The sequence below is a fragment of the Galendromus occidentalis genome, unplaced genomic scaffold (assembly GCF_000255335.2).
Source record: "Galendromus occidentalis unplaced genomic scaffold, Mocc_1.1 scf7180000077527, whole genome shotgun sequence".
Lineage (NCBI taxonomy): Eukaryota > Metazoa > Arthropoda > Arachnida > Mesostigmata > Phytoseiidae > Galendromus > Galendromus occidentalis.
In genome coordinates this window covers 988,977-1,007,524 of record NW_003805515.1, presented here as the reverse complement: position 1 = coordinate 1,007,524, position 18,548 = coordinate 988,977, and the positions used below count along the sequence as shown (strand labels likewise).

The 18,548-nt window shown below is 52.0% G+C and overlaps 1 protein-coding gene across 1 annotated transcript in view; it reads right to left on the bottom strand.

The window, feature by feature from the left end:
• The window catches only part of Duox (dual oxidase), a 45,906-nt gene extending 35,188 nt beyond the window's left edge, over positions 1-10,718 (bottom strand). Inside the window, exon 1 of the mRNA XM_003748004.2 lies at positions 10,599-10,718. Within this exon, the coding sequence (XP_003748052.1) occupies positions 10,599-10,707 (109 nt within the window). The 5' untranslated portion in view covers positions 10,708-10,718. The remainder of the gene's footprint in view (positions 1-10,598) is intronic.
• Positions 10,719-18,548: the final 7,830 nt, after the last annotated feature.

The following is an 18,548-nucleotide window of genomic DNA, read 5'->3' as shown; positions in this document are numbered from 1 at the left end:
GAGCTCGGAAACTTCGGCGGCCATCCGGTCGCGAGTCTTGTTCGAATACTGTGAAAGACCGCTCGTCGTCTTCAGACAGCAGCGAGAAATCTTGTCTTCTTTGGTGAGTGCGCATATGACCAGTCAAACAGGTACGATGGGATTTGAAGAAAATATAGCGATATACGAATAAATCACACAAATCAGCTCGGGAGCATCGATCGCCATCAATGGTGGAGATTCTTTTCCGGAAAAGACCGACATCCGAGAAATGGTCACACCGTCGGCGACAGCACCTCGCTTGCTGACCGTAGCGGAGAGGACTCGCGGGTTCCGAGTTCCGAAATCAAGGTCAAGATCGTCATCCATCCTTTGGCGACTCTTCTGATCAACGCTTGTTTTCCGAAGTCCGGACCGAGTGCCGAACCCACAGTTTGCCCTCACAGGGTCACGCGGAGTCGTCTCGGAGTCTGTCAGTCTGATAACAGTCCGTCAGCATGAATGCCGCTAGAAGTTTCGTTTATCCATGTGTAGTTGGATCGAACGGCTCATGGGGTAATGCCAGCCGACAGCAAGACTCAGCTTATATCGGCGGTTATCCGTCGAGATTGCACCAGAGAGATGGATTCCCAATAACAAATCCAGCCTCCAGTCCCGAAATTGACTCAGCAGAAAAGAGGGTCGTTGCAACGGATCGGAACGTAAACACGGAAGACTTACGGCACGACAAACAATGTCAATTGGAGACTTATGGATATATCAATGGACTACGTGAGAGGAAATGGAATCCGAGGATTAGCATTAACACACCGCGGCCGCTTCGCGTTAACCTTCCCGCTGTTGTGGGAACGTAGATCCACAATGTCTCCTGCAATCGTGGACGCAGCCGCCGCCGCGCCGTCGCCACCAACGGGGTGTGCGTGTGAGTGCTACTTTCGCCAGCTATCAAAAAGAACGCTTCGAGCCAATTTGGCGCGGCTGCTGTCGGAACTGCCGACAGAGCGCTTGGTTATCGGCAAATAAATACTAAAACAGCCATGAGATATGACGGAGTCCCCTTTCGAGTAATGATGGTCGCAGCAAATAATAAAGCTCTTATCTCGCCTGAGACTGAGAAAAATGTAATCGAGCTTCAACGTTCCTCCCAAGCACGTTCAACTCACCCCTGATGCATTGAGGGGAGAGAGTGAATCACGGCTGTGTCGACACGACTCGATCGATAACTTCATTATAATATGATGTGGGCACGTCCACTTGAATTCTGGCTATTTATCTCGATAGCTAGAAGCTAGAACGTTCTGTTTGCGGACGGAGCGATTTCCCTTCCGCTACGCCAAACCTCTCTTTGTCATTGAATTGTTTGAGGACTCACGAAGTACTGCAGAGGAGTTGAAGGATTCTGTGATCCGGGAGAGTAACCAGTCGTCGTACTTTGAGTTTCTCTCGATCGTTCCCTCAGCGATTGGGACGCTTCCATAAGGGGTCTACACACGACTCACGTCTGTGTTTTGTTTTTCCGAGAAGTATCAGGAATAAGTCTGCATAAAAGGATCACATCCCGAAATTCTGGAAAATCCCCGACTGACTTTTGAAGAGCGATTTCCAGCTCCTTGTTTCGGTGGCCATAGGACGACTGTTCGGGCGATCGACGATCGTGGCGCACGATTCTGAAGGATTCATACGCGAGCAGGAAGAAAACACAAGGAGAAAGTTTGCCTCTACCCGGATATAGGTACATGGAGCCGCGATCGATTATTCATTATGGAGGTGAAGTCAGATACCGACACTTGCAGTGCGCGGTACCGCTTGGCATCCGTTCATGAGGGCGCTATCTTCGATGAACACAGGGAGCCGTTTCAAATGAGAATAATCGGCGCAATGATTCAAGTGGACGATGGCGAAAATTGCGGTCGCGATCACGATCAACAATCGGATGGTCTGCTTGATTACCTAGCGCTGCCGCCGCCCTAGCGGCATTACCCGCGAATTCCGCCTCCTTCATTTCATCAGGAGAGAATTCATCACCCATGACTTCATAGATGGCTGCCAGATGGATTTGATTTGGAAAATTGAAGTCGAATATTATGTATCACTGATCCGAGGATGGTTATCGTTTCCCGACAGATTCGCGGAATTTTCGCCGGACCCACCTCCGATAGATAAGACAGCCGATCGAGCTCCCGGACAAGAGCCCATCATGAGGCCGAGATTTGCCAAGGGCTATCGCCTAATTGTCGACCTTCACACTGCAATGGAACTGGTCGTTCCGTCGTTATTCGCCTGATCCAGTCGAGTCTACCAAGACTGCTCCCAAGAATGGCTTATCGCACTAGGATTTGATCGGACGATGGCAAACTCCCGGGCCATGTCTCGAGGATACTTGTGTGCCCTCGGCCAGCTTGTCTGATCCGATTGGCGGCTTCGCTGAGCGAGCCATATGATTCCCCCGGGGCGACAAATTCCAGCCTGGCTCGAGAGCAAGGTCATTCCGCTGATTGATCTTTGCTCGCTTTTACTGCGCCTACAGCTACCAGAAGTGATTGTAGCAAACGCCACTAGCGTCGTTCGAGACGTGTTTTTTTGCTTTGCTTCTTCTCTGGTTTTTCTGGCGGATTCACTTTTCTCAGTGGTTTCCTGAAGCAACACGTCTCAAAGCGATGCGAGTCGCACCAGTTTCACGCTCGTTTTCGGTTGGGAACCGTGCGCTGTCTCGGAGTTTTTTGTGGTTGGGTAGAGATCTGCAGCTTGGGAGAAGAAAATGAATAGTCTCCCTTTCTGCATGACCAGTCTCCGAATCGGTTCGAAATCATTCACGGCTATGAAGATGTCGTCGGCGATCGAATGAAACCACCAAACGGCAGTTCGGTAGCGAGCCAATGGCTCCATGAATGTCGGCGAAGGGAAGACAAGATAAAAACGAAAATCGATCGGATCCAAGAAATTAAATGCACACGATAAATACTTTCCAGAGTCTAATGAACCTCGTGCGGCATCTACATTTTCATTCATGGTATGATTTTACCAAGGGACCGGTTCCAAAAAGGCTCCTCACGACGATATTCGAACGTCGGATCGACTTCAGCTTTCGCGTAGGTTCGCTGAGCTGCCGAACTGGAGAGGATCGCAGCGCTTCGTGTCCTCAAGAATTCTTCGAACCTCTTCTTGATCCGAGTGAGCTCCCTCTCAGCAGATCAACAGGGTGGGAAAGCCTCGAGGTTTCCGGATATTCTCTACATCGTCAAATTATCCATTTAGAATGAGTGAAAGGCCCGGCGCTGGACAATCAGGTCCGCCGAGTTCGGTTCTATTTTAATATGAGAGACTCGAGTGGTTTCCATTCGAGAGCCCTCCGTGACCATTAATCGCGGCCTAACTTCTTCCCGGCTGTCATTCTCTGGGCTTCTCGTAGATTAAGTTCCCGGATTTATGACCCTCATACGTAATTCGTGGAAGGAGCAGCCATGGAGAGCCGAACATATTTCAGAGGAGGTCGACTCCACTCGGAGCTCCCCACTGTCCGCGGCCGCTGTCAACCTATGAGAGCTCGAAGGCACTAATTGCTTCTTGCGCAAGGCGGCGTGAGCGCGTTGACCATAGAGAGAAGAAAACTTTCCCGATGGCTTCTTACAATCAGCCTTGGAAGGGAATTTCGTCCACTCTTCGTCTACTGGTGCGTCATGGGCTCACTTGTATCAACGCGTGTACGAGTACAAAAACGACTCCAGAAACTCTTTCGATTTTTCTCAGAATATCCGATGGGCCAGAATCAGCAGACGACCGCGCACGGATATGGGATGAAAAAAGCGTTCCACGCCAATCGGAACCGTAAGAGCTATTTCGCTCTAGAGTCCACGGCTCGCTTCCGTCCCTACCAGCGGTGGGCTCACGAAGGATCTACCCACCGATGGCAAACGCGTCGAGCCAAATTGAACGATCTTTGGAACCAGACAAACTGCTAATCATTCCAATAATCGGATAATTCCCTTCGGAGGGATAAAGACACTCGTGTTTCAATTTCTTCCCCTTCGAGATCGACACATCTTCCCGCTGATTTGGACTCTGGGGACTGTTCTCGGCATCTGACCGCTCCAGTTCTTCAATTTGAGCATCATCGGAAAACACTCTCTTGCGCTCTTTCAGGCAATCGCAGCATTCGTCCTCCACATCGAAGCCCGACCCCTATAGGTGAACGGAATGAGAAACTCCCTCGGGTACCTATGAATTTCCTCTAATTATAGGTTCCGCCGTCAGGATTGGTTTCGCGACAGACGTGTGCGACATCTTCCGCTAGTTCCAGCGGAGTCCCAACCGGAAAACAGCTCGCTCTGAATGGATGCGACGACCAAGCAATGGTTGCCTGGTTCTCATTGTGTGGCTTTCACTGACGCCGGGTCGGCTTTTGTCGACGAATTTACAACTCTATGGGGGAATACTGCTGGCTCGTGTCAAAGCTCAGATGCCAGCGTTACCCGCCCAAGCGAAAGACAAGCGCGACAAGGATCAGCACCGGCAGGGCAGAGAAGCAGACAATCGGTTTCCTGAGATTGAACTATTATACACGGCTAGGTTCCTTTCACTCAAGAACCGACGAACGAGCGACGTGTCCGGACGATTCGCAACTCGACTCGAGTCGGGATGAATCATTGCAACTTGACAGGAGTTCGGATGGAACAGGTCGCCCACGATTTCCTTGCAGAGCACTATCGGTGTTCTAGGGTCAAAAATGTGGCGACTCTCCGAGGGATATCCACAACCTGTTCGGGGGACTCGAAAATCGAAGTCCGCCTCTGCTATGCCTTCTCGGCGTCACAACCGTAGCGTGAGACTGATGTGGAACGCGTCATCCAGCTATACGACTTCCGGATTCCGGCGATCGGGAATGAGATCCGTTTTGCACAGAAATTGACTCATGAAGGAGGTGGAGGGAGAACACAAGAGACAAAGCGCAGGGCGAAAGGGTTAGCGAGCTGAAGAGGACGCTTGATAACAATCATCATCTGGATTTGTCTCTCGGAGGGATCTCTCCGCCCATTTTCCGTCTGTTTCTTGGTAAAGCTCTCTCGTAGCCTGCGCGAGGCCGGTCCTCCATGTCTCCCTCGGGGAACAAATCTCTCTATTATCTCATGATGAGATCCATCCCGACCGATTTCTCAACCGCAGGCTCAAGACTGGAGTGAACTTGGTCACGCACATGGCCAGGCAGCTCGCGAGCTCGATTACGATGATGCACAACATCTTGTTGCGCTTCGACAGGCAGGCCCGAGCACGCATCCCTTCATCTGTCTATCTAAGCATTTATCGTCGTCGTCTTCGGAACCCCTGTTCTGCCCCCCCCCCGCCCCTTCGCTTTCGCCCGCAGATCGTTCGCGATCCGCCCGGAGAACAGAGGACGAATCCGCCTCGAGCATCGCAAGTCGCAAACGGCGGCGTCCTCACGGACTGGTTACGAGCAAGGTCGTCGGGGCTGCTGCAGCCAACGTCGGTCGTCTTAAAATACCACTGGTCCGCCAGACCGCGATTTTATTGGCCTCAGGTGGGAAAGTCAACGTCCTTCAAGTATCGCCGCGACTGTTTTGGCTCGAACAGATTTGCTCTGCCACAGACGTATGTACCCTCGTGTTAAGCGACCGTTTGGTCAAACCCCACGACCACGCGTCGGTGTCGTTTTTGAGCTCGATGTTGCTCCTGGAGCGGGAGCCTCTGTGCTCTTTTTTTGCGTTAAGCGGCTATCGTTGCTTTTGCCCCTTCTGACGCCTGATACTGACGACTTCTTTTTTACACTATTCCTGTAACAGCAGTACTCGCGGAGCTGTCATAGGTGACGCCATGAGAGGAAATTGCGCGTGCTTAGAAAAAATAAAAGACAGTGTTTGTTCCGCCTCAGTTGCATCGGGTCTCTTCAAACCGTTGGGCAAGGTCGCTCTTCCGGACAGAAATTGGAGGAGTGAGAGGATCAACATCGATTTTCATGCATAGCTCAATTTTTCGTTCGGATCGTAATTATAAAATCATAATAAACAAAGCGCGCACCTCATGGACTCGTGGAAATGATTCGCGAGGACGGAACGCTCCGTGATGGAGCTCGCAAGCGTGAGTCTTCCCTTTCGGTCGCTGTCGTTCGCTGATTACGGCTTTCACGCCTTGCCCGAACAATCGATACGTTCGTCCAGCCGCTCAGAGCGGAGAAATTAGCTGCGCCATCGCTGGAGTCCAAGAGAAATGAAAATTCTACGTCGACGACGAGGGGATGCGGCGAAGTTCCGCTCACGAGCGGCCCGGCGGCAACACGCTCAGGGCGCTCGTAATGATTTTCTAGCGAATGCTCCTAAATTCTGTGTTACACAAGGTCTGCGTTCGGCTATTTCTGGATATGTTTCGGTATATTCCGTGAAGCATCCGATTTCTCGGAAACAGCATCGAGCGACATGTGTCCGAGATGGCGCACATGAGCTCTACGAAAGGGATCCGAGCCGAACCCGGATGATCCCGGACCCAAATTCCCGCCAGGGGTTCCGAGTCTACCCACAGTGTTTGGTCGCGTGTTGAAGTGGTTCCCGACGGCAGCTACCCTGATTGTAAGATGTCGACTTTTTCATGGGGTGTCACGGAAAAAAACAGCCAGCAATATAAGCAGCGGAAAGGGAATGCGAGAAGATGCTACTTGATAATTGACTCGCTTGAAACGTCGGTTGAGAATTTCCCGCTGTATAAATAACTCTGTGTGACATGTTTTCTTCTGCAGCTGAGAACTTATAGCGTGCGTAGGACATCGTTACCTGGCGATGACCTGTATCGCTGGCGGTGGTTCTCACCCCACAGTGTCCCGTGTGTTTCTCCCATGGTGGGCACCGTCGGCGTCGCAGGCGAGCATGTATTTGGTTTTTCTTTCATCTTTTCTTCCCATCCTGTCCAGCCCGGCCCTTCGACTTCGGGAAGAGGAGTCTGCGTGTCAACTTCTGTCCCCCTGTCTGTCATCATCCTTGTCCGAGGGAGTCGGGTGCAAAGTGAGCTCTTCTCGGTTCTCTGATAGGTTTACTAAACAAGCTTGCCTCCGAACATGTTGTGAGCCAAGGGCGCGCGGGACGAGCTCCTAGGCGAGAGTCTTAACTTCCATCCCGCGCTAGGAATTTCGGAGTCAAGAGACACCCATCGTCTCGGTGATGGGCTCGAGGAGAGCGTTCTTACGTCTCGTCATGTGAAGCACGAGTCGATTTTCGCTTTCTCAGTCATCGCCTAGCATCAATGATGGACGGCGTACCCACGGATTCCGGGCTGCAGGCTACATCACAAGTTCAGACAGCTACTATCATTATCATAGATATTGGCCACGATAAAGAAAGAGACGGCTGTTTACTTTCTCGGCGTTCGAGCACATACCACTGGCAAACAGCTGCAGAAAATGAGGAGGAGAAGGGAATCTTTCGGCCAAGGGATGGCCATGCCAGCCTCCCCGACGCCCAAAGCCCTCCGAGCCCCACTGACGAGTACACTGGGCCTAGTTCCATGGCTGCTCGGTGAGCTTCAGTCATTACCAAGCCTTTGCAGTGGGAAACTTTGCTCTGATCGAGCAGTCGGGAACCTTCATCGCTTGTTGATTCAACTCTCGCATTTTGGGATCTTGGAGCACATCGCCCATATCTCCGCGGTCAGCCGTCGCACCTCCAGCAGCAAATAATGCCTAACCTGTGACGTTTTCCAGCACGCTCCGTAGAACTTCCAACACCTTGTATATCGCGCATGGAAATCATAATCTATCTGTGCTGGAAACCTCGTGAGTTTGGTAGTTACGAGAATGTCGAGGCTTCCACATACCGCCAAAAATGTTCTCACATTCAGCGTCGGCAGCTCATCAACTCAGGCATCGATCCGTTCTACGATCGGCTGTTTGATCGCTCAGCTGGGTTCTCTCGTCTCATTTTCCACGGGATTGGCAAACTACCAAACGCAATTTTCGGACGGGGACTCAGCGCAACCTGCGCAGGAATCGCATTATTCCAGCAAGCTGGTGAACTCCTTGCGCCGGGGACGGGAGACGAGGAACAGTAATTGGCTGCTTGCCGAGGAAGCGGTTTTAGAGTTTGGGCTTATCCAGCAGACTTCCGGAGCGTCCAGCGATATCGAGACGGTTTCTGCTTGATCAATTTCGGTGGGAAGCTGTGGAGACGAATTCCACGATGAGGGCCAGTTCCTTCCCGCTGTTCCTCTGGCGGGGGAGGGGGGGATGGAGTATCGAGTTCTGACTCGTGACAAAATCGGCGTTCTCGGTCGGACACGGGAGTCGCGACGCCTCGGGGTGGTTTTCGGGGATTCGAGCGAAGTCACAGTGAATCAATGCGCTCTCAAAGTTTCAGGAGACAGCCTTTTCAAAAACGTATCAGGAAAGTTCAAGTTTCCCCCCACGACCCTCTTTGGCAAAGGAACCGCTCAATCCTGGGCAGCTGCCTAGCTGAAGCACACTCGCTCTCAGGCTTCAGAAATTCTTCAATGGTTCGAAGACGGGGCTGAAAGTTTCCGCTCGCGGGCGACGCTCAGCGCTCGCTCCGATCATAGCCGCCCTCAAGGCGTTCCGAGATCCGCCTTTTCCCATGGACTTATTGATACTGTGTCCTCTGCCTGACAGTCAGTGGGCTCTCGAATCTTTGCAAGTTACGCGAATGCTTGGTGGACTTGAGAAACACCTTAGAGAAGAGTAGATTCCGTCCGCTGGGGCCCATGGAGAATAGAGGGGAGAGGGCCTCCTGCTGCTGAGTGACTCAATCAGGGCGAATACGGACACGCACATCAATGCATTGAATCGGGAGCATTGAAGCGAGAAAGAACCGTAAGGTTGCGTGAGCTTCTCCGCTCGGAGATGCCGGGACGCAGAGCCCGGGAGAAGACAGAAGAGTTCTCCTTCGCGAGCCAGCGCTGTCCTGCAGAACTTTTCCGATTAGCTTCTCATTTCGGTGGCGGATACCAGCAGGTCCCTGTTGTCCGATGAGCGAGCCAGCTCCTCGCGGTGTCGATTCCAATCGCGAATCACGCTGGTGCATCGGACGATGATGTCGGTGCCGAGTCGATAATATTCGATATACGTATGTTAGGCTGACAGTTAAAATTCCAAAGAAGCTCGTCCAAATTCGCACGGAGTACGACATGACGTTCGTTGAGGCTCGCGCCGCAGCGAGATAATTCTACCACCGCATTTCAGACACGAACGAGACACGTGGACTCGTTATACAGCGACAATATGCTGCCGTATACGTGTCTCGCAATGACGGGGGCAGGGAACAGACAGGGACTTCAAGACGGAGCATAAGTTTATGACACGGTTTTGGGCTACACGTATTCGGCTCGGAGCTGTAATGGTTTTCGGCTGCTCTGGCCCTAGCGGGCCCAACTCACGTTCAGCTCGTGCGAAGAGTTCCTGAGCCGGAGCCGAGCGGAGGCCCTCCGCCCTGCCGGACAAGTTCAAACTCTCGACGGACCGAGAAGAAAATTGAGGGGTCATGATATATGCACTGTTCGGAGAAGGGTCGACGCTTCTGGTTTTCCAAATGCCGGAAAGACTTCTGAGTACCCGAAGCGTTCAAAAATGCCCGCGGACTACCGCAAAAACTTGCTTGCTCGCTGATGCGCGACTGTGTGGAAAACGCAAAAACCAATGAAGAGAGATGAATACTGAAGGTGGTCGTTATCTCGAGCAGGAAGTATCGCTTGTGTTGTCTTGACAAAAAGTGTTGTATAACTTCCAAGTGATCCATCAGAAGTTTTCATCACGTTCCCAAAACCTCAACAACAGGCCAAATACCGAAGATCATGGTTGAGGAACGAAACGGAATGAAACTCAGCGAGCAGACCCAGAGCGCACACCTCTACGGTCGTGCGGGAATGGCAAGAAATAGAAGATGGCTGCACCGTCGGGAAGCTCGGCCATGAGGACTTGGGGTTCGATGCGGTGCGGCTCCCTCTGCCGTTACACGTATTATGTATTCATAGACCTCTCGTTCAGCTTGACTCGTATCCCGCTCTTCTGCACTTGATAGAGTGCTTCTCGGATCGCAGGACTCCGTTTCGTCCCTCATTTCCTCGCCCCTGCTCCCACCTACGGGAACCTCATCCACCAATCCTCTACGATCGAGCCTTTCGTAGACAAGACGGGGAGAAGCCCCGGCTGGAGGAAGTGCACGCCTGGCCGAACGGAAGGCTCTCAACCTCTAGGGGCCCGACCGGAACTTGCCGGGTAATCAGGTGGGGAATTGCTTGTTGTTCCTGCTTCCGCGTCTATTATTCCGATTACAGGCTGTTAAGGCTCGCGAACACCTGACCAGAGCTTGTCAACAACAACAGCGACGACGTCGAGCCGGAGTTCCCGTTATCGAGGACGAAATAGCGTCACCGATATTCTCCGCCGGCTCGCTTCGAGGGACCAATAGAGCTTTTGAATTGACATGCCCCTGGTACCTTTTTCTTCGGGTGCTGCAAAGGTTCACACCCGATTCGGTCTTGTGACCTACTCGTTCTAAAGGAGAATGCCCGAGACTCGAGCTGAGCCCGAGCTCGGCACCCGATTCATAACCTGAGAGTGAATAACAGCCTGAAAGAGAACGTTCGACGAATCGATAGAGGAGAGTACTCACTGTCTAAGTTGTGCTGAGATATACTCTGTGCGGCCGCAAGTCCAATAGCCAGGGTCAGAGTGAGCCCTAGATGCAGGGCCCTCCATAGGGCCCTGTGATATCCGTTCATCCTTCGGCGGTTATCCGTTAGCTTCGCGCACTCATTCTTCGGAGATCAGTCTTGGCACCTCCTCACTGTGCTGGAGCTCGGTGGTGACTCACTTCACAGGCGTAACCTCGCTCCTCAATCACTGAGAGCTCCCAGAGAGACGAACCCACAGCACTCAGATCACCGACACTTTCGAACGACGCTTCTCCGGACAAACACTGAAATTCCAACGACAGACGGTACTGTAAAATACATGTTGCTCATTGGCTCCTGGACGGCTTCTATCCATTCACGGTAAAGCCTCCGAATCACTCAGGATTCCGGGACGAGCTAAAAATCGGGCATCGAAGAAGAGCTAGACTCTCGAGTGCATATTCAAAAGGGTCGTCACGAGATTACTTTCCTGATGGGATATCGTCGGCTGGAGGGAACCTTTCAACGGGTCAATCATCAAAATCTCACAGACCAGACGGGGAGTGTTCGATTCGAGGATCACCTTCGGCCTCAGGAGCGCGCATTTTTCGGAGCTATTTCATAAGTCGTTCGAACAGCGCGGATTTTGACACAGAAATGGCCCATTCTGCCAGGAACTCAACTGTGACCACCGCAGAGATCAGAACAACAAGGACAGGATCGCCTTGACAGAACCGAGTCCCCTGAGCGGCAAGCGTCCTTCTGATGCTGGCACGCTGCCGTCTCTAACAACCTGATTGTACTATTGCTACCGTTCTGAATCTACGAGAACGACCCACCGAGTGTTCTGCACAAATCTTATGCTTGCGATGCGAGGAAGGTTCTGCCAGTAGATGTCGTTCGAAAAACCGAACAACCCACATGGTCAAATTTTCGCAGCGTACCGAGAAAAAGTTCTGTTTCCTGGACGTATGGCGCTCCACCAAAAATTCCGTATACAGTCCAGTGTGGTCAACGACGCCGACATCTGCTCGAACGGCAACTTGGGAGTTGCTCTCTCACCCGAGTCGGAGTTTGAGGTTGTCAGAATTATTTACAGCTCGTCGCACAATCCCAGAATCCTAACGGATAAGTTATGAGGCCAGGATTCGCATCTGTCAATTACATGCACGGCGCAACCGGTGATACCGCGATCTCGCACTCGTCTGCACTCGTGTCCATCGCGAATAACGGGAACCGAGGACGAGAGAGTCTTCAAATGCCGCCGATCCGGAGAAAATCGAGATCGGCGAGAAGATAATCGCAACCCTCGCTCATACGGCGCCATCCGACTCTCCGAGTTCGGGCTCGATTAGATTTCGCGTGGAAGACTTTCCCGCTCGAGACCGAGCGGGAAAATTATGGTACTTTTCTTCGTCTCGGTTTCGGTCTAGCTCTGTAGAAGAAATCGAGAAGCCGAGATCTGGATTGTCGCCAAATATTTTCTCCGAAGTCGGAGTCTTCTCGCTTCGGTTTCGGTAGTCAAGGATAGCGGATCGACACGCCAACACGCGACAAACTCTACTAACCGATGAGAAAGTTATCCGAGAGCACTAACACCACGTTATTCCAGTAGGATCGTCACAAAAGAGAAAGCACAGAAATTAATTCCGGGATGTTTGGGTATCGCTGTCCGGCAAACTTGTACCGGTGTCAGAAGTCGAATGGAGGCGAAATCGGCGCTTGGCCAAGACCAGGTTCTTCTGCGGAGACGGTGGCAGCAGCGGCTCCAACGACCGAAATTTTCCCTTACCCTTGCTTGTCGACGCCAGTCACACAGACTACGGCAGAATTCGCTTCAATCCTTCTCACCCAAGTTTGCCGCTCTTTCCTCATTCCTCGTCGTCGCCGTCGTCCCGATCTTACCAAGACCGTCATCATCAGCAGCAGCGACCGACCCACGGCAGTGGTAACAGCAACAGAACTGGCGTCATCGTCTGCTCCGAAAAGGATCGCGGTAAATCCCCTGACGAAGTTTCGCTCGTACGCGATCTCCGCAGGAGGAGAGCGCTTGCGCTGCCAGCATTCAGACATGGACTTCCCGCGATCCGGTCCCGCGCGCTCTAGAGCGCCGACTCCGACAAGGCGGTGGGAACCCCCGCGACGCATGAGTCACATCCGCAGGGAAAATTACGGCCCATTGACAGAATATGACGCGATTCGATGAGCGGGCCTCTATTTTCGTTCCCGGACGCTGCCCTCACGAATCCGGAAGAGAATCCTAACAGCGAAGACCCGCCCCGCATTTCGCGACCTTCAACGCTCAGAATAATCATCGATCCCATACACCGTTGGCTTTCTCGATGTCGTGATCGGGAATCAGTCCACGAACCCAAGGAGAATATTCTCGATCAGCTGAATTCCCGCATGCACTCGACTTCTTCAGACCTGGGACAGTAATAACCCGACTGAGCTGAATTTCAGGAGCTTCTAGCCGAGCTTCTATGAATGCCTTCCTTTCCCGCACCTCATCATTCCTGATTTCTCCCGAGCCGCCGGTTCTTCGATACAGCGTAAGATGGAATCAGAGGCCGATTAAACCTCCGTACGCAAACCTCATGACTTATTGCAATAAATTTTCGGAGGTCCACTTCATTTCAAGCGAGGCAGGCGATGCGAAGTCCGCAGGTCAAGATCGGCTGGGCGCTTCGGAATCCGATCTCCAGGATGTTGACGCAATGAGCGCTCTGCTCGGTCTTAGTGACTGGTCCCCGAGCGTGCATATAATCGCTGCTTGCCTGAAAATAGAGCTGGAGAATTTCCAGATTTATCGGCTGCCATCAAGACGAAGAGACTATGGCTCAGATATATTCATTTGGTTTCATTATCGAGTGCACCTGCTTCTGTTCACTGCGTCGGGAACTCGCGATAATCTCTCGCGTAGCTTGGAGTTGACGTCATGCATGGAGCTGACGCCGCCAGGAAGCGTCTGCGCGTTTATAGCCTCCTATCAGGAACGTCAAATTCACTTCAAAGTACTCCGCTCTCGGTCCGAGGATGTACCCTATGACAACGCTCCGAGGAGTCGATCCATGACCTTATACCGTGACTTGACTTTCCTTTCTGGAACGAGGCATCGTGGAGCGGGCAGTCCACTCTTAGCGGGAATTTCTATGGTCGCCCGTGACCATTACTGGCGTAAAAAATCATGAATCGAGATTTGGTGAACTTCAATAGGCTCGACACTTACATTGGACGATTCTCGAGTTGACGTAGACAGGCTCGGACGGCGCTCTTCGATTTGATGTGAGGCCGTCTCATCGATCGCTAATGAATTTCGAGAATCTCATGCTGATCGGGCGTATACCCGAAGAAGAGATTCGTAACCTTAGCACCCCCGCTTGGATCCCATCGATTTGTATTTCCACGATTTTTCCTAGTGGAGCAATGATCCATGGTTCGATGTATCCGCCGGGGACCTCCCATCAAAGGAACTCGGAACGGCGGATTTCGTGAAAAAAAAATTGCATATCACACCGCTCACGGATGCGGCTCCCACTGGATTCCCGGGCAATCATGACGACAACGTGCTTGTCAAGTGAATACGTTCAGCCTACGACACTCTCAAAGGCAGCAACGTTGCAGCGCCTGTGAGACCAATAAATTACCCCATTCACTGGCCACGGCTGATTGGCTCATGCCTAGTTGCATGGCATCCTTAATAACAATGACTTCGCATCGAGGGAGGATTCTCGCTCGGAGTATTGCCGGAGGCAAGATGGGCTTTTCGCTCGCGACATGGGAGCGGCTAGTGCATGAGCCCAGTGCCAGGTCACGGCACACTGGTGGTCCCCCAACGAGGGGAAAAGCGCCCTGTCGGTGCTCTACCAGGCCAGGCGAATGGGTGTTCTCTTGAAGAAGGAGCGCTGACCCTTGGAGTGATTCTCCAAGTGGCCAACGAATGGCTTTCCAAATTGCTTCATAGGCGTAAAGAGTTTCAGGGAACGAATTATCGAGCGCTGAGCTCGTGGAGCCTCGTCTACGGAATACTGGAGACAGCTGTTGCCTACCGGCAGCAAGCCGGGGCGCTTCTGCGCGCCCGTCTTGACCCAGCTGAGGGCATAGTGGAGGACGGGTCAGAGTAGGTGGTCTGGGCGCCGCCGGTCCGCCGGAGAAAAAACGCTACTGCCAAAACTTTCTTTTTTGCTTGCATAGAGGCTCCTAATAAGATACTGCACCATCGATTTCCGCTGTTGTTCCGATGCAGGATATATTTTCTTTGGACAGCATTAACGCGGTGCGGCGGTCGCCGAACACTTGGTGGAAAACCGGCGTTATACCCCCCGTTCTTTTCGATAGAAAGCTCATACGTCGTCGGAACGTGAAGAATCGAGATCGAAATGCGAGTCTACCGTGTTCCTCCGACTCCGGTGCCACCAATTTCCGGGACCTCCCGCGGAGGAGTTCCCTTGGTTGCCGGTTTTTAGAAAGCTCTCCCTCCGGAATTCATTCAAGAGGAGGATTGGCACCGACATCGATCCGCAGCAATTCGCCTCGGCAGCGGATATTTTCCCTCGTGTATACAGTAAAAGCTCGTTACTACGAACACGTGGGGACCGACGAAACTGGTTCGTTGTACCGAGTGTTCGCAGTAGCGAATGCCGCTCAGCACTATCCGTATGACGAGCTGGCCAAAGGAGGAGAAATTCCTTGTTCGTTATACTGAGAAATTCGTTGTAATGGGGTTCGTTGTAACGAGCTTTTACTGTACTTCTCGTCCATCTACCGAATTCACTTCGTCTTCACCGAATCCACTCCGTGGTCTCTTAATTTTGGAGCTCCCATTCCTCGTCTGCTCGCAAGGAACCATGTTGGCTAAAGATGAGTTCTCGAGAACGACTGAACTTGGTCGACAATATGAAGCCCACTTCTGCGAGTTATGCTCCGCTCTGTTTGCACCATTTTCCCCGTAAGCCCCTCCGGCAATGGATAAACTCAATCAGTATTCTCTTATGGACTCGTAGCGTCGACGTTTCTGCTGATTGACATATCCGAAGAGGAGACGAAGGGGTCGAAAAAAATACCGCCTTGTCATGCCGTGCTTCCCCGAGCGGAAGCTTCGAAAGCGAGAGGACCTATACATTCACAGCTTCGGATCGAATTTCTCCGCCGAGCGCGAGCTCTGGGATCTCCTCACGGTATGCGGACACCGCACCGCCGTATGTCAACTCGGCTCGTTCTCTCGCGAACGAAGAGACAACAAAGACGACATCGGAGAGTTCTAGGGTAACTTGCGCGTATATTTCGAGCAGGGAGACGAATGATCTGATTTTCTTTGCGCGGAATAACCGGGATAAGCATCGATGAGCTCGCATCAGAAGTGTCCTTGCACCGAAAGTAGAACTTCTCATCGCCTCCTCAGACGGATTATATTCCGAAGATCAGACCTTTTCGCAAACCGAATCAGATCTGATCAAATTATTCGTACGAGCCTAATGAGGCAGATTCACTCAGTCAGGGGAGCGAGAGCCCTGAATATGGAGCGCCAGCAGCCCTAACATAATGATTGAACGCTTGATGAGTGCGTTTTTTTTCTGCTTTCGTCGGTTGACGGCAGAATGGTCGAGAAGAAAAAAACAAACCGCTGCGACGCTAAATGACAAACAATCAATGGAAAGACGGCGCCTGCAACCCCGACGGGGAATCTCGAAACTTCAAGATCATTCCGAGGGACAATCCCCCGGAGAAAAAGTTCATCGTTCGAGCGGAGCGCTGTCTCAATCTGATGTGATCAAACATTCAAATACAATCGAAGTAATCGTCCCTCAGAAGAATGGAACTCAGAATCGAGCAGCAGAAAGAGAAGAATTGTCAGACTTCGGGGCGGCAACTCGTGATTGGACCGGAGGAAGAGAAAAAGCCGCGTCACGCAGACGTCATCGATTTCTGGAGGTTCCTTCTGTGTTTCACTCAAGGCCTCTGTTACGAATATGTGCACTTCTGATCCAACAGAGCGATTTTGAGTAATCGGGAACGTGAGCTGGACGACCGGACTTCATGCTTGGCCCTGTGCTTTAACTTGCTTATCCGACCGGCACCTCCCCTGCCCAGCGTATCCGACCGAAAGGAGCGGACGAGAGCTTGTCTGGCGAAGAAGAGTAACCGACCCGCGAGTATTCCAAACGCCAAAGCGGATCTCGAATCATCGTTTATCGAATGTACAAAAACTTGACACTAGAAGAGCCAAACCGTAAATCGTAAATGATGCCGACTGAATGATGAAGCAGACAAATGGGATGAGCCGTCTCGGGCTACGTCGCAGTGGTAGGCAAGCCGGTCCTGTCGCTGTCCGGGAGGACTGGAAACGAGGGAAAATAGGAGCGGGACTGCGGCATACCAGAGAGTGGCATAATCGAGTTCGAAGCCTCTCAGCCAAGTGAGCTGAATAGTCTTCATTACTCTTAGGGATGACGTATAATGTCGCGAGTGCCTTTTTCCGCTGAACGACCGTTTGAGTGCTCGTCATTCGCTCTTTAGGGAGCTTGGGCGAAGAGCGAGAGTTGCAAGAATTCATCAATAGGGGAAGCTCTCGATAAAGGCTTAGCGCTATGCGAAGTTTTTTCCCCATATGAGAACAACTCTGCCTCATCGATAAAGGAGACCGCGGTATCAACATCAGCGCGGGGAATCACAAAGCACGAGAGATTTTTCTCGCGAAAAAAAAGATAATATATCATGCAAGAATGTCAGACAGGCACGTAAACGCTCAGAGCCGCTGATGAATTGCTGCTTTGGCTTGCTCAAATTGTTTCCGATTCGTAGCAAGAGCTGCGCCAGCGGCTGCTGCTACCGAGCTTCGTCTCGGAAGACGAGAGGAAGGTCTCGCCGGCGCAATATCAAGGACTTTCCATCCCCGTAGGCTCAAATCGCCATGGCCTGGGGCGCACCTGTGAAAAGAAAAAGCCGATGTGATCCTTTTTTCTGGAATGGACCGGAACCATTTTTTCGGTTGGCGTCTCCCTGCGATACAATCGCATTACCTGGATACTTGATACAGTGGGAAGAAATTATGACGACCACAACAACCGTGAGCATCTGACTCCCTCGGCGGCCTTCGAAGGGACCGTTAGATTCGTCGTTCACGAAGGATCGAGTTTCATGTTTGCGGAATATTTTTCGAGGGAGCTCAGTTCCCGCAGGATACTTCTACCAATCTAGGTTCAGGTGACATCTCGGAAACGACGATTGTTTTCGTCATATGTGTACCTCATTGAGTTGAGGACCACTCGAGCTTCTTGAACAAGCTCGTACAATCCGAGAATACTGATTGGTCCGCAGCGTCCAGAGATTCCTCGAGAAGAAATACCCTCTCTCAAACGCACTGTTGACCCGGGGGCTCATCCGGAGAAGAGTATTGTACTCGCGTGCAGTGCCTTCGGGCATTTTCTCCAAGAGGACTTGGCGTCCCATAAAAGTTTTTGAGTGGTCCGACGACAGACTGAGGTCCGCCGAATCGGGACGAAGGGAGGAGAAGCAAAGGATATCCTCAGTCGATGGGTTCCGGCAGCATGCTCCAAAACTTGGTCGGGTTTAATGTCCCCAGACGCAGAGTATGCCGAGGCCCGCGAGCGTCGTTGAGGGCCCGGTATCCTGAGAATTCTGTTCTCGTCGACGCTCGGTCGACTGATCCTCCCAGCCGTCGAATGATCTCTGTGGAAAGTACATTCGCCGCTCGGAAGACTCTGCGACCGCGTATTAAAAACTGCAGCAGCTCGAATCCCATTCAGAAAATCCCCTCGAACGTCAGCAGCGGCTTTATTGATTCGATTTTACTGCCCTCCCACCGCTGCTTCCCGCGCTCGACGGAGCTCTGAGGAAATCACAGAAAATCGACGGGAGACTCAGGAAGAAATCGAGCAGTCCCTCCGATCACGAGCGGAACCTCGGATATTCGAAGCATGGTCAGAGGA